General features: G+C 37.7%; 2 protein-coding genes across 2 annotated transcripts; both read right to left on the bottom strand.

Moving 5' to 3' along the window:
• Positions 1–4,526: 4,526 nt before the first annotated feature.
• Positions 4,527–5,509, bottom strand: LOC142229393 (uncharacterized). Its single transcript, XM_075299950.1, has 2 exons — positions 4,786–5,509; positions 4,527–4,666 (listed from the first exon to the last, which is right to left on the bottom strand). Exons 1-2 carry the CDS (start codon positions 5,507–5,509, stop codon positions 4,527–4,529), a joined length of 864 nt encoding a protein of 287 aa, XP_075156065.1.
• A 475-nt stretch (positions 5,510–5,984) lies between these two features.
• On the bottom strand, positions 5,985–6,954 carry LOC142229387 (uncharacterized). The gene is made up of 2 exons (XM_075299941.1): positions 6,694–6,954; positions 5,985–6,563 (listed from the first exon to the last, which is right to left on the bottom strand). Exons 1-2 carry the CDS (start codon positions 6,952–6,954, stop codon positions 5,985–5,987), a joined length of 840 nt encoding a protein of 279 aa, XP_075156056.1.
• Positions 6,955–14,406: the final 7,452 nt, after the last annotated feature.

Genomic DNA, 14,406 nt, shown 5'->3' with positions numbered 1-14,406 from the left:
CTTTTCGAAGATGTTCCTCCAGGGTGCGATTAAACCTTTCTACCATGCCATCGGATTGTGGATGTAATGGCGTAGTCCTCGTTTTCTTGATACCAAGGGATTCACACATCTCTTTGAATATGGCCGATTCAAAATTTCTTCCCTGGTCTGAGTGAATCTCGGACGGCACACCGTAGCGACATATCCAGTTTTTGTTGACCACATCCACAATCGTTTTTGCCTCTTGGTTTGGAATTGCATACACCTCCGGCCATTTGCTGAAGTAATCCATGACCACAAGGACATAACGGTTTCCAGAATCACTTACTGGGAAAGGGCCTGCCACGTCCATTGCTATTCTTTCAAACGGGGCTCCTGGTCTATATTCTTGCATAGGACCTCGACTTTTCCTTGTTGGACCTTTCGCCTTCATGCAGTTCTCGCAATTGGCTACCCATTCAGCAATTGATTTCTGGCATCCAACCCAGTAGAATCGTTGCTTCACTTTCTCGGCGGTTTTGGTTATTCCCAGATGACCTCCACTGGGACCATTATGGAACTCCGCCAAAACATCTCTTATTTTGGAATCTGGAACGATGATCAAATTTCGGCTGCTCTTGCCATCTTCGCTTTCCCATTTACGTTGCAGGGATCCATTGACTAGAACTAAACTATCCCATTGAGCCCAGTATGCTTTCATAAGTGGACTTTCGGCTGCGATGTTTTTCTTGCTGGGTTTCTTATTTTCTTGTTTTGCCGAAATAATTTTTCTCAGAATGGGATCTTTACGTTGCTCTGTTGACCAGTCTGTGCCAGATTCGATGTGTAACTGCCTGACATTTACAACTGTCTCCTTTGGTTCAGCCTTCGAGTAGCGTCTGTTTTCTACATTGCAATGCCGTCGTGTCAAGGCTTGATCAATAACTTGTTTGCCACCTTTTCTATTATCCGCAAAATTTGAATTTGAGTCGCTTGGCTTTGTGGTCGCCTTCTTCTGATTATTGTTTAATGGAGATGGCGAGATTGACCCCGACGTTTTACGCCACGCTTTACATTCCCGGGAAAGATGTCCAGCCCTATCACAGTTATAGCATTTCATTCTAGATTTATTTGCTTGCTGCTTCATTTCTTGCATTATCTGCTTTAGAGCCTCTTTTACCAATTCAATGACCGATTTCGATTCTTCACACTCGGTCTCTACTCTGCGTACTTTGTGAATTTGAGGCCGTGCCAGCAATCTCGCAGTCTCTTGTACAAGTGCAAATGTTACTGTTTCTGTGAATGTAGCTTTTTGTGCGGCATATGTTGCACATTTTATCTCAGGGTCTCGAATGCCATTCACAAAAGTCTCAATCTTGATACGATCTATAAGAGGATGATTCTCTCCAGGGTATGCCAAAAGCACTAGCCGCTCAACTTCTGTTGCGAAGTCTTGTAGGGTCTCGTTTGATTTCTGGACTCTACCTCTTAATTCCATTCTAAAGATGTCTTGCTTGTGCTCTCCACCATACTTGCGTTGAAGCGCCGCTATTACTTCATTATAGTTATTTCTAGAAGCAGCGGGAATGCTTTGTATCACATCAGCAGCATTGCCCTTTAATGCCAATAGAAGTTCAATTGCTTTATCATCGTCATTCCACAAATTTCTAGAAGCAACCATTTCGAATTGGAATTTGAAGACATCAAATGACGTTGAGCCATCGAAAACAGGAGTTTTGATTTTTGAGCCCTCAATGACGCGCACTGGACCACCTTTAATTTCCAGCTCTGACATTTTTTTCTCGATGTGCAGAAACTTCTCATCATGAACCATAATTTTCTCATCCACAGAAAGAACTTTCTTATCCAATTCCACAATTTGATTTTCTATATGGTCCACACGTTTTTCCATGCCTTCAGAAATTTGTTGTAGTTTTTCATTGAGAATTCTAGAATTTTCATCGAATTTTTCTTCCAATTTTCTTGAACTTGCTTCCATTTGTAGGGCATTTTCTTTCTGCAATCTAGAATTTTCTTCCATTTTTCTAGAATTTTCGTCGAATTTTTCTTCCATTTTTCTAGAATTTGCTTCCATCATTTTGCTCAAAACATTGAGCATTGATGTGTAATCCACAACACTCGAAGCCACAGATGGAGTTTCTACACTGCTTGTATTGACGAGTATTGATTCATCAATGTCTTCCTTATAATCAAACTCATGCGTCGCAATGTCCATATTACGCCGTTCAAACTCTTCCAGTAGACGCTTTTGAAGCTGGGCCTTATTGCCTGTTGTCGGCAGCTCCAGTTTGCTCAATTCCTTTTTTAAGTCTTCCACACGAAGCTCATTAAACTTCATTGTAGATTTTTTTTCCGTTATCCCACTTCTGACACCAATTGTTACGTTTTTATATTTAGGCGTTTTTAATTACCCGACAATTAAAACACAGTTCTTTTAAATAACGACAATCTACAATTTATTTACTATGACTTCACACTTTACAATTCGTTCACACTGAAGTTATTCGTTTGACGCTTTAATTAAGACTCACTCGTTAGCAGCATGCGAGCGCTTTTATATATGACGGTGTGGCAATTCGAGAACATTCTGGTAGCACTACAATATTCTGGCAACGCCAGAACATTCTTAGACAATGATAGAAGGATCTACGACCATTAAGTCATTCATCTGGTGGCTGCCAAACACATACACACTCACATAGATATGCGCTCGCATTACTACAAGAACAAAAACAATGACAATATACAATGAGATGAAATGAGAATGCAAAATAACAAAACAAAGGGGTTGTTATCAAAGAGAGTGAGAACTTACATGAAAATAAGCAAACAAAAGAACATAAAAGAAATTCAGGAAAGTGCTAGAAAATGAATAGATGATTCCAACAAGCTATAACGAAATTTTATCGTTACAATTTGAAATTTAAGTTAACGGAAACTAATTTAAATAAACTTAAATCTATAATTATCAAATTCGTAACAATATATATCTTTAAGGCAATTGGCCATTCTCAAAGTCCCAGTAGGGAATGCATTAAAGAAAAAATATTCATTAGGCAAAGAAAATTTAGGTGTTTATGTGGCATAAACATTAGCGCCCGGTTTCAAGATATTGATAATGAAAACTCATATCAAATATAATTCATTTTACTAACTAGTTACAATTTTTAATTTCATGCATTTTTAGTTTTAAATTTAATAGTTAAAATAATAGTATTATTATTATTGTTTTTTTTTTTCATAATTTATTAGTATAGTTTAAGGAAGTTCACGTTTGCATTAATTCTCAAGATTCAGTGCTTATTTCGGTTAAGTGTCTTCAAAAAAAAAATTCAATTAAAATTTAGATAATAGTGGCGAGATTAGTTTGGACATATTCCATAAATTGACCAACCAAAAATAGTTTTTTTGGCAGTGGGTAGCCCACTTCTATTTAGGAAGCCCTCGCTAATAATTCGAGAAAAATGATCGATATAGGAGCAGATTTGTAAAAATCTTTATCTGCTAAAACAAGATTAGAAAAGTGTTGGACATAGGACTGCGGAATCGATTTGCTGGGTGTATGCATAGATATACGATTGTTAACTTTCAAAACAGCATCGATAGATATATCGGAGTTATGTGTGGATGTCAATGTGAGTGGGGAAATAGTTTCTTCTTCCAATGTGAGGGTGGTCAAATCCAATTTGTCCACAATTTTCGAAGAAATAATGTTAGAATTAGAGCCGGAATCCAGTAGACAACGTAGAACACAATTTCCCTTTTTTGTAGAAACAGAAACCAAGGCTGTTGGAAGCAGAGTGACCGCATTTTGTTTCAGTATAGCTGAAAGGGTTGTGCTTGCTGAGTTAAATGCCGTCGATGGTGTAGAAGATACTGTAGCTTTTTCAGTTTTCACAGAAGACTTTTTAGACAAAGATGATGTGTTTTTCTTTTGAGTATTCTGCAATCTTGGATGGGCATGGAGCAAACTATGATGATCATTTTTGCAATACCGACATCCAGTCGTAGTGAAACACGCATTTCCGGAATGTTCATGTGCCAGGCAGTTTTCACAATAGCCATATTTTTGAACTGTATCTTTGCGTTTCGTAATGTTCATAGTCAGAAAACGCTTACATTTTCGCAACGGATGGGATTGCCTACATAACCGGCAGATATATGTAGAAGTCCTTTTTTGTCCACGATGGTCTCTGTTGATTTTAGGTGACATTTTCTTAGCAGGGATTATGGAACTATAAAACAAAAAGAAGTTGTTGATTGGAAGTCGGAAATACGAATCGGGGATATTGCAGAAAGTGCTATTTATGGCGTATTTTCAAATGGGAGTACAACGAGTTTGGTGATTGTTGTTGATTGGAAGTCGGAAATACGAATCGGGGATATTGCCGAAAGTGCTATTTATGGCGTATTTTCAAATGGCAGTACAACGAGTTTGGTGATTGTTGTTGATTAGAAGTCGGAAATACGAATCGGGGATATTGCCGAAAGTGCTATTTATGACGTATTTTCAAATGGGAGTACAACGAGTTTGGTGATTGGCCTGGTTATGATCCCTTTTTGTGTCTTGACTTCTGCAACTCGGACTCTGTTGTCCGCGAGCCTATTAAAAAATGCCCAGGAGTAAGGGCGTATAGGTCTGATGGCTCTTTGGAGCAGGGGGAAAGTGGACGTGAATTAAGACAAGCTTCAATTTTGGAAAAGAGTGTTTGAAATTCTTCATGTTTAAAGTTTAAAGCAACTTTTTTAAAGTGAATCTTGAAGCTTTTTACCCCCGCTCCCAGAGACCACCCATATGTGGAGCACCTGGAGGGATAAAATGCCAAGAAAATTTTTGGTGTGCATAATTGGATGTGACAGATTGCTGTGAAGTTTGTAGAAAGTCTTTCGCTAGTTTCCTGGATGCGCCGACGAAGTTGGTCCCGTTGTCGGAATACAAATGTAATGGGCAACCACGGCGGGAAACGAATCTGCTGAAAGCGGCCAAAAAGGCGGAGGTTGAAAGCTCGGACGTGGCTTCCAAATGTATCGCTTTAGTGGAAGAACAAATAAAGACACAAGTGTATCCTTTTGAAATGCGACACGCTCGACCAGAATATGACTTAATGTTAAAAGGACCGGCGAAATCTACTCCGGTATGGGTAAAAGGGCGAGTAAACTCTGGTCGTTGAGGTGGTAAGGCGGACATTAGCTGCGTTTGGCATTTACGCCTATAGAGTACACATGGTTTGCACTTATTTGTAGTGGCTTTTATCAAATTCTTTGCCTTGGGTATCCAGTACTGTGACCTGATCAATTTAAGTACCAGTTGGTTGCCTCCATGAAGTTTCCCTTCATGGATAAACCTTGCAAGGAGGCGAGAATATTGAGAATTATATGGCAAGATGATTGGATGTCTCTCATTGTACGTTAAAGCCGATGAAGCCGAGAGACGACCACAGACACGCATTATACCTTCGTTGTCCAAAAATGGATTAAGGTTTAATAGTGAACTAGATTTTTGGATATTTTTCTTTGTGGATAGTGCCATGTATTCATTGGGATAACACGCTTTCTGGCACATAATTTGGAGTCTATTATGGACCAAAAGGACTTCAAAGGTAGAAATATCTTTACTGGTCCTGTGAAAGCTTTGTCGGTATTTAGGATAGAGAAATCGGTATATATAAGCAATTACTCCAATTGCTCTCGGAAGTGAGGAAAGTTATCTAAAACATCATCAAAATTGGTGAAAAAGGAGATGTTAACTTTTATGTTTTTTCTTTCCAAAACAATATGCTCTGTGTTGTGATATACTGGAAAGTTATCCTCAGTATTTCTAAGGAATTCTGGGCCTTGCCACCACAGATCATTTTCGCCTAAGTCTTGTGGAGAAATACCTCGGCTTGCTAAATCCGTAGGATTATGTTCGGATGGAACATAGTGCCATTTGGAAGGCGAAACGACTTGAATTATTTTGGCAACTCTATTGGCTACAAAAGTAGTCCAAAAGCAAGAAGGTTTTGCTAACCACGATAATACAATGGTGGAATCTGTCCAACAATGCAATGAAAATTTATCGATTTGTAATTGCGGAACAATATCATTTCAGATAGCAATGTTGCACCACATAATTCTAGTCGTGGAATCGACAATGTTTTGATTGGTGCAACTTTGGTTTTAGAAGCTACCAGGTGTGTACTTACGGACTCATTATTTTTCACACGGATGTATAAAGTAGCAGCGTACGCTTTTTCTGAAGCATCGCTGAACCCATGAAGTTGTACGATGCTGCTAGGACAATATTGGAACCATCTAGGAATTTTGATGGAATTTACGTGGGAATAGTTGGTTTGAAATGCTATCCATTTTTTCAAAGTCTCTAGATTCAACCTTTCATCCCACCACGTAGCATCAACCCACACTTGCTGCATAATTATTTTAGCTACTATGATGTACGGTGCCAACCAACCAGCTGGATCAAATAATTTCGAAATTTGGGATAATACTTCCCGTTTCGTGTACGAGCAAGTGGGTGGAAATTCCTGGACAACAAAGAAAAATGAATCGGACAGAGCATTCCAACGAATGCCAAGAGTCAAATTCTAAAAAATCAGCATTAAGCAAATCAGAAGATGGAATGTCAGCTAAAATGGATTTAGAATTTGAAGTCCATTTCCGCATTTGAAAACCTGCTGACTTCAATGCTAAAATCAGCTGGTTTCTAGACTCAACCGCTTCGGGAATTGTATGGGAGCCGACTAAAACATCGTCCACATACATTGAGCTTCTAAGAATTTTGCTAGCTTTGGGATACCTAGTCTCGACATCATCTGCCAGTTGTAAAATGGTGCGGAACGCCAAATAGGGCGCACAATTTACACCGAAAGTGACTGTTTTGAGTTCAAAAGTATCTAAAGGATCTTGTGGATCCTTTCGGACAAGTATACGTTGGAAGGACGTTTGTGTGGGATCGACAAGAATTTGGCGATACATCTTGGTTATATGCCATTGAATACGAATCGGAACAACCGCCAATTCAGAATGGGTATTATGAGCTCATTCTGTAAAATGGGACCAGTATGCAATATATCGTTTAGGCTTACCCCATTGGATGTTGGGGCCGAAGCATTAAATACTACTCAGACTTTAGTAGTAGCGCTTTCGGGGCTAATAACCGCGTGATGCGGAAGGTAGTAGCTTCTGGAATCATCAGAATCCGCATAAGGGATAACCCTCGCCATATGGCCAAGGGTGATATATTCTTCCAGAACGCTATCCTATTCCGTTTTAAAAGAAAGTATACGAGTTAGACGGGCCTCATTCCGAAAATATTGGGCCATTGCAATTTTTCGAGATCGATCAATATTGATATCTTTTGGAAATGATTCCTTGAATGGGAGAGATACAATATATCTCCCCACGTTATCTCTTCTTGTAGTACGATTGTATAATTCCCCACAGAATGTATAATAACCGCGTGATGCGGAAGGTAGTAGCTTCTCGAATCATCAGAATCCGCATAAGGGATAACCCTCGCCATATGGCCAAGGGTGATATATTCTTCCAGAACGCTATCGTATTCCGTTTTAAAAGAAAGTGGACGAGTTAGACGGGCCTCATTCCAAAAATATTGGGCCATTGCAATTTTTCGAGATCGATCAATATTGATATCTTTTGGAAATGATTCCTTGAATAGGAGAGATACAATATATCTCCCCTCGTTATCTCTTCTTGTAGTACGATTGTATAATTCCTCATAGAATGTATCTGATGAAGAAGCAAAATTTCTCTTTGGAAGGTCTTCCACCTCCCAAAAGCGTGAAATCTCCTTATCGAGTGAGATTTCACAGAAGTATGAAACAATAGGAGATGAATTTGTTCCGGTGTTCGGAATAGGCACCGTCAGTATCCATCCCAATACTGACTCCTGGGCCATAAGAGAGCCACAAATTTGTCGCTTGAGGCCAGGAAGCAAAATGGACGGAAGGATATCTGCCCCCAACAGGATATCAATTTTGGAGCTCTCGTAGAATCTTGGTTCAGCGAGGGGAATTGTGGGCAGATTTGAAAGTGAACTAGTGTCAAAAGAAGTTGCCGGAAGATTCCCGGAGAGATGTGGCACAACAAGTGCCGTCGTGAAAACTTCTATCTTTTCATCGATATTGGACCCGAGCACAAACGAGCATTCCTTTTGTACCGCTGCCGAAAAAGTATTATTTAGACCCGAAATTTTGGCGCTGGTACGTCTAAAAGGAAGTTTCAACATGTTGAATAGTTTTTGTAAAATAAAAGTCCCTTCTGAACCCGAGTCGACTAATGCTCGAGCCGTATACGACAAACCGCTGTGGCAGACTTTCACAACTGATGTTCCTAATAAGACAGCCCTAGAACTCGAAGTGAAACACGAATGAACTATGCCGCTGCCCGATGAATGACTGTAAGGAAATCGAGGAAGACGGAAGCGGTGTAGCATTCGCATTAGAATTGGTGTCAGTAGGCTGCAGATTTTGTGGCCTATGAAGTAGAGTATTGTGTCTTTTACCACAGATACGGCAGAAATTTTTACTTGTACATGTTTTCGCTGTGTGTACTTTCGAAAAACAGTTTATACAAAGATTGCTGCCTTTAATTTCAGCGAATCTCTTGTTGGGATCCATTTTTAGGAATTTGGGACACTTTCGGATAATGTGGTTATCCTTTAAACATAACCTACATTTTGGTTCCGAAACATTGTTTTGGAATGATTTGACATGGGATGAATTGTCCCGATTACTGCATTTACCAGCTGGAAGCTTTGACCGACTTGTAGAGCTTGGATCCTGCTTCCTAATTTCCGAAACAGACTCTAAAGTCTTATGGCGATTTGTCAGAAACAACTCCATATCAAACCATTTAGGAATAATGGTCTTGTCTGACAGAGTCTGCTCCCATAAAGTCAGAGTGGAATCTGGAAGGCGATTGGAACATATAAACGTAAATATTGGGTCCCAAGTATTCACCTGAATATCGTGTTGTTTCAGGAGCGAAATACACGTATTCATGTCCCTTTGGAGCTTTTTTAAAGCGGATCCAGATTCGGACGAAATAGCTGGAATAGCGAATAAATTTTTTAATTGGATATTAACAAGCACCCTCTTATTTTCGTATCGTGTGGAAAGACTTTTCCACGCCACGTCGAGATTATCGTTTGTAAGAGGAAACTTACAAACTATGTCATGTGGTTCCGCTTTCGTCCTTTGATTGAGGTGAAACAACTTCTCGGATATATTTTTGCATATATTTGGAATACTATATAAATGTGGCCCAAAGTAAAATATTATAAGAAAAATATTGTAGTAAAAGCCGATACAAATGGGTATTTACAAAGAAAAATGAAAACCGTACCTTGGCATCTCTACTCTCTTACAACCAGAACAAAAATATTGATATTCGTAAGATACAATCTTCTTACGCTGTTGGATAAATACAGAAATTATATTAATTTTGATCACAGATCGAATCAGCTGTCTCATAAACATACAATACCCAAATGATTTCAAAACATATCTCCAATGAAATACATTCCACATGAAATATAAAGAGAGCGGGAGAGAAATGATTCACTGGCTAGGTTTAGTGTGAATGTGCGTGTGAGTTAAAGTGAGTGGATGGTAAGAGAATTGATGGTAAGAGAATGAGAATGAACGTGCGAGACTGGAGTGCAATTGCTGATGAGTACACCGAAAAAAATCTATCTGAAAACTGATGGAAATTTAACTTGTTGGTATTGAAAACCAAAATTATCTGGCCTACGTTAAATGTTATTCTTTTTCCTTTTTCACAGCCCAATGAAATTCCCTTTATCACGAGTATATCTCAAAAATCATATGGACTAAGCATCGGTTTAAAATTCAATAATCATACAAATACATTCAATATACTTTTATATATTTCGAACACAATACGATCACAAAAAATTGAAAATAGGGCTACCACACGGTAAAAACGATTAGGACTTCTTCAATGATTTCTCCCTTCGGTTTCAGCTTATCGTCTCTGTTACGATAAGGAGTAATTTTATAAATGGTAGTTAAAATATCCAACAAGTCATTAAAATTTCCTTTTTCCAACTGTTTAAACTTACAGAGTTCCTACTACTGTGCCAGTAAATGATAGAGAGTAAGCTCTGTCACCAATAAGAATGAGAGTGGACTGTATTACTGGGGGATTAGAGCAACCAAATACTCCGGGTTGGCGGCAGTGGGTAGCCTGTAATTACAAGTGCAGGTCTGGGATAATTTCTCAGCTCGAGAGATTATAACCAGATTATCCCAGATGGAACAACACAAAGAGGGTAAAAAATAAACCAATTGTGGGTTAGTTGTTTCACAATCAGTTTATTGGTAATTTGTATGCTCACAGTTGAAGTGCGCGAAGTAAGTGTCCGTTTTCTTGATGAACAACTTACCACGAAATTTTAGTTTTTTTGTAATATAAACTATACAAATGCTGATATTCATTTAAATTGAAAACTACAGTACATTTCAAACTATAACATAAATGTTTCAAATTCAAATTTTACGTTAAATTAAGTTAAATTCAAATACTTTAATATGAAATATGTATAAAAAAACATTTTTTGTCTAATTTACAATTAGACACCAACAATACAATTATTATATTATTATTAATGCAATTCCCACGCGATATAGTTCACTTTCCCATAAAACGATTCACTTTTTCCCTCAGTGTATAAATATAAGCTGATGAGTGAATTTACGCAAATAAAGATGAACACAATTTCTACAGTGTGGCCTCGATGACTACGATTATGCCACAAAGAAGTGATAAAACATATCTTCTAAATATCTTCTAAAATTATGAAAATTAGTGAAATAATGAATATAAGAATATCAGTATATGACTATTAAATATTGAAATATGTATATATAACTATTAAATAAATGTGCCAAAGCCATATTATAAAAGGATTTATGGAGTGATATTATTTAATGAAAGTAGATTTGGATTTTACTTTCCATGTATATGAAACTAAATGAAAAATCAAGTATATCGCACGAGCAAAATAAAACAAATGAAGAAAAATGAATCAAAAACTACCAGTCTTAGCAGCCAATAATGAAAAATAAAGGAAATTAAAAAAAAAGAACTTGATGTTGTTTAGGATTGGGATTAGAATTAGAGGTTGCACTGTATTCATGTATAATGTGATCACTGCAATGTGATGTGGTTCGGAAGAGGTGTAAGGGGGGTAACTTATCAAATGGAAGAATGAGCGCAGCAGTGTGCAAAGCAATAGAAGTGAGGGAATCAAAATGCTGTTTTGGGGATAGTGCAGGGAGCTTGTGGGGAGGTATGTTAAATCAGTTTGTTTGCGGGGAGGAGGGATCGCTGTAAGGAAGAAAGCATAGGCATAATATCATTACAGAGCCATGTTATATATATATATATATATATATATATATATATATATATATATATATATATATATATATATATATATATATATATATATATATATATATATATATATATATATATATATATATATATATATATATATATATATATATATATATATATATATATATATATATATATATATATATATATATATATATATATATATATATATATATATATATAACATGGCTCTGTAATGATATTATGCCTATGCTTTCTTCCTTACATGATCGTGCCACCGCTTTACTAATCGTTGAGCTTCGGGTGATTCATGCCTTTGTCGCCGAAAACCCACATTCTTAAGTTGGTCGAGACATCAACCCAGTGAGAATTACCAACGTGTAATCTCAACAATGTTGGGTGATGAAAACAGGTTTTCCTTTGATACCACTTGTACCACATGGAAGAAAAATGAAATGAAGTTATAATGGGTACTGTGGCACACAGTTAACAAGTAGGTACAGTGGAACAAAGGGGAAAACGTGATGATAACAGAAATGAAATAAATCCAAAATATGTACGAGTATTGGCTCGTTATATTCCCCCCTACTTAATGGGAAGAAAACGTGAGTTTTCTTTCCATAGTCGTGCCCGTGGGCGAGTTTTGGTCCGAAGACCCACACTACCTCGAAGAGGTATATATATTTTTTTTAATCCTTCAAATAAAATTATACCCATATAAGAAACTTAAATCCGAATTATCCTATCTCTTATAGTAATGGTGTGTTCTTAAAGCGACGGGTTTTTTCCTTTTTCAATACTCAAAACATATGCTTAATTCAAGCTCATTAACTATTTTAATAAATTATCTCATCATTTTGTAACTAAAGGATTAATTATAAAATAAGCATATAAGAAAACTTAAATCCGAATTATCCTATCTCTTATAGTTATGGTGTGTTCTTAAAGCGACGGTTTTTTTATTTTTATTTTTTTTTTAATTAATATTTCTTTTCCTTTTTTTCATTAATACTAGTAATAAAATATGCTGCTCTACAGCTTTAGTGTCACTTCTAGGCTACTTAAGGGGCACCACCACCCTCACGTTGCAGCACAATAAGCGGGCCTGCTTGTCATTTAAGTAGGTAACTTTGATGGGCGGTCTGCCTTGCACCTTCAACAACGTTTGATGCACCTTTGTTCGAGGTCGGTGGACTTTCACAGTTTTGAGCCAAGCCTCTATTTCCTCAGGCGGAAGCTTTGGCTTGGTGTTGTTTTCGCGGGGTCGTCGGGCTACAACAGTAGGGATCGTCTGAGTTTCTATGCTCCCCGAACTGGCTGTCGGAACCCCGTGGCCGCTCTCCATCGGCTTTTGCCTGGTATTACTGGCCGGTGCTAGTGTCAGCATTGATGTAATTACCGGTTTCGGCGGTCTAGATGCGGGTGGGTTGTTTGAAACGCACGAGAGGTGGTATTGCTGGCAACGTCTGTGATGCTGCCAGCGGGGTTGCTCGAATCGGCTCGGGAATGCGCCTCCGGTGATAATGTAGGCATTGATCCTGCAGATGGTGAAGCCACGTAGCGTCCGATGGCAGGTGGCAGTGAGTCCTTAAGTCGGGCTTCCATCGGTGGATGGTAGGGGAGCGGTGGCTTAACTCCGGTCGGTGGTGTAGTTTTCTTTGGGTGGGTTTGTTTACGCTCCATCTCTCTCAACGACTTGTTTGCAAATGATGACGAATGGGTATCGACCGTGCCTTCGGTGTTATCTGGTGGTGCTACAATCCTTTTTTTGTGGGTTGGCTTATGCTCCATGTCTTTCAACGGCTCTGTTGCAAATGATGTAAACGTAGATGGTGCTTACCGGGTCTTGCCTCATGGTAATAGTGGGGAACGGTTCCTCTTCACACCAAGGGAAGGTACTTGCCCTCTTATAGCATGAATTTCTTTTTTTATTTTTTCCCCTTCTTTATATATATATATATATATATATATATATATATATATATATATATATATATATATATATATATATATATATATATATATATATATATATATATATATATATATATATATATATATATATATATATATATATATATATATATATATATATATATATAGATATATATATATATATATATATATATATATATATATATATATATATATATGTATATATATATATATATATATATATATATATATATATATATATATATATATATATATATATATATATATATATATATATATATATATATATATATATATATATATATATATATATATATATATATATATATATATATATATATATATATATATATATTTATATATTTATTTCTATTTTTTTAATTTTTTTTTTGTTTGATAACACCTCCTGCTCGATAAACGGCTTCAGGTCCTGCATGTGGGCTCTTATCAGCTTGCCTTTCGGACTTCTTAGCTCGTAGATGCTCGTATGAGTGCGCCCCTTCACCTCGTATGGTCCACCAAATTTTTCCGCGAGTTTCTGCGCGAAGCATTTCACAAACTCCGTTCTTTCCTCCACACTTTAGATCCTATCTCCGGGGACCAAGACCGCCGACGAAGGTTGTAGTATTTCTGTTGACGGTTGGAGGCTTCTCTATTGTTAGCATAAGCCTCCTTCCACAATTCCTTCAGTTCAGGGTATCCTTCAGATTGAGAGCTCGCACCATCGTTGGGTCTATTGCCCAAATTTTTCCCAAAAAGTAGTTCAGCTGGGGAGAATTTGGAGGCTTCGCTCTTGGCAGTGTTTATTGCAAAAGCGATCTCCGCGAGATATGCATTCCAGTGCCTATGGTTCTCCCCGGAGTTCTGGGCTATCTTGTTTCTTATCGTCCGATTCATTCGTTCCGTCGGATTCTCATGGGGGGCGTATAGAGCCGTCGTTCGATGCCCTTAGCGATTAGGAATTCCCCCACCGCCTTGCTGGTAAACTGGACACCATTATCGGTGAGGAACACCCTCGGGCAGCCGAACCGGAAAACAATTCTTTCTCTGAGGGCCTGTAACACC

Source organism: Haematobia irritans, chromosome 1 (genome assembly GCF_050003625.1).
Source record: "Haematobia irritans isolate KBUSLIRL chromosome 1, ASM5000362v1, whole genome shotgun sequence".
Classification (NCBI taxonomy): domain Eukaryota; kingdom Metazoa; phylum Arthropoda; class Insecta; order Diptera; family Muscidae; genus Haematobia; species Haematobia irritans.
The sequence above is the reverse complement of the archived record's forward strand: the minus strand, read 5'-3'. Positions and strand labels throughout refer to the sequence as shown.

What these genes read in the sequence shown, in the direction of transcription:
- LOC142229393 (XM_075299950.1), bottom strand. Translation starts at nt 5,509, where the DNA reads ATGGCACTATCCACAAAGAAAAATATCCAAAAATCTAGTTCACTATTA. An exon ending in TTGGCATTTTATCCCTCCAG is followed by an intron (nt 4,667 to 4,785) that starts GTGCTCCACATA and finishes CCAAAATTGAAG; the next exon opens with CTTGTCTTAATTCACGTCCA.
- LOC142229387 (XM_075299941.1), bottom strand. Translation starts at nt 6,954, where the DNA reads ATGTATCGCCAAATTCTTGTCGATCCCACACAAACGTCCTTCCAACGT. An exon ending in CCCATACAATTCCCGAAGCG is followed by an intron (nt 6,564 to 6,693) that starts GTTGAGTCTAGA and finishes CTGATTTTTTAG; the next exon opens with AATTTGACTCTTGGCATTCG.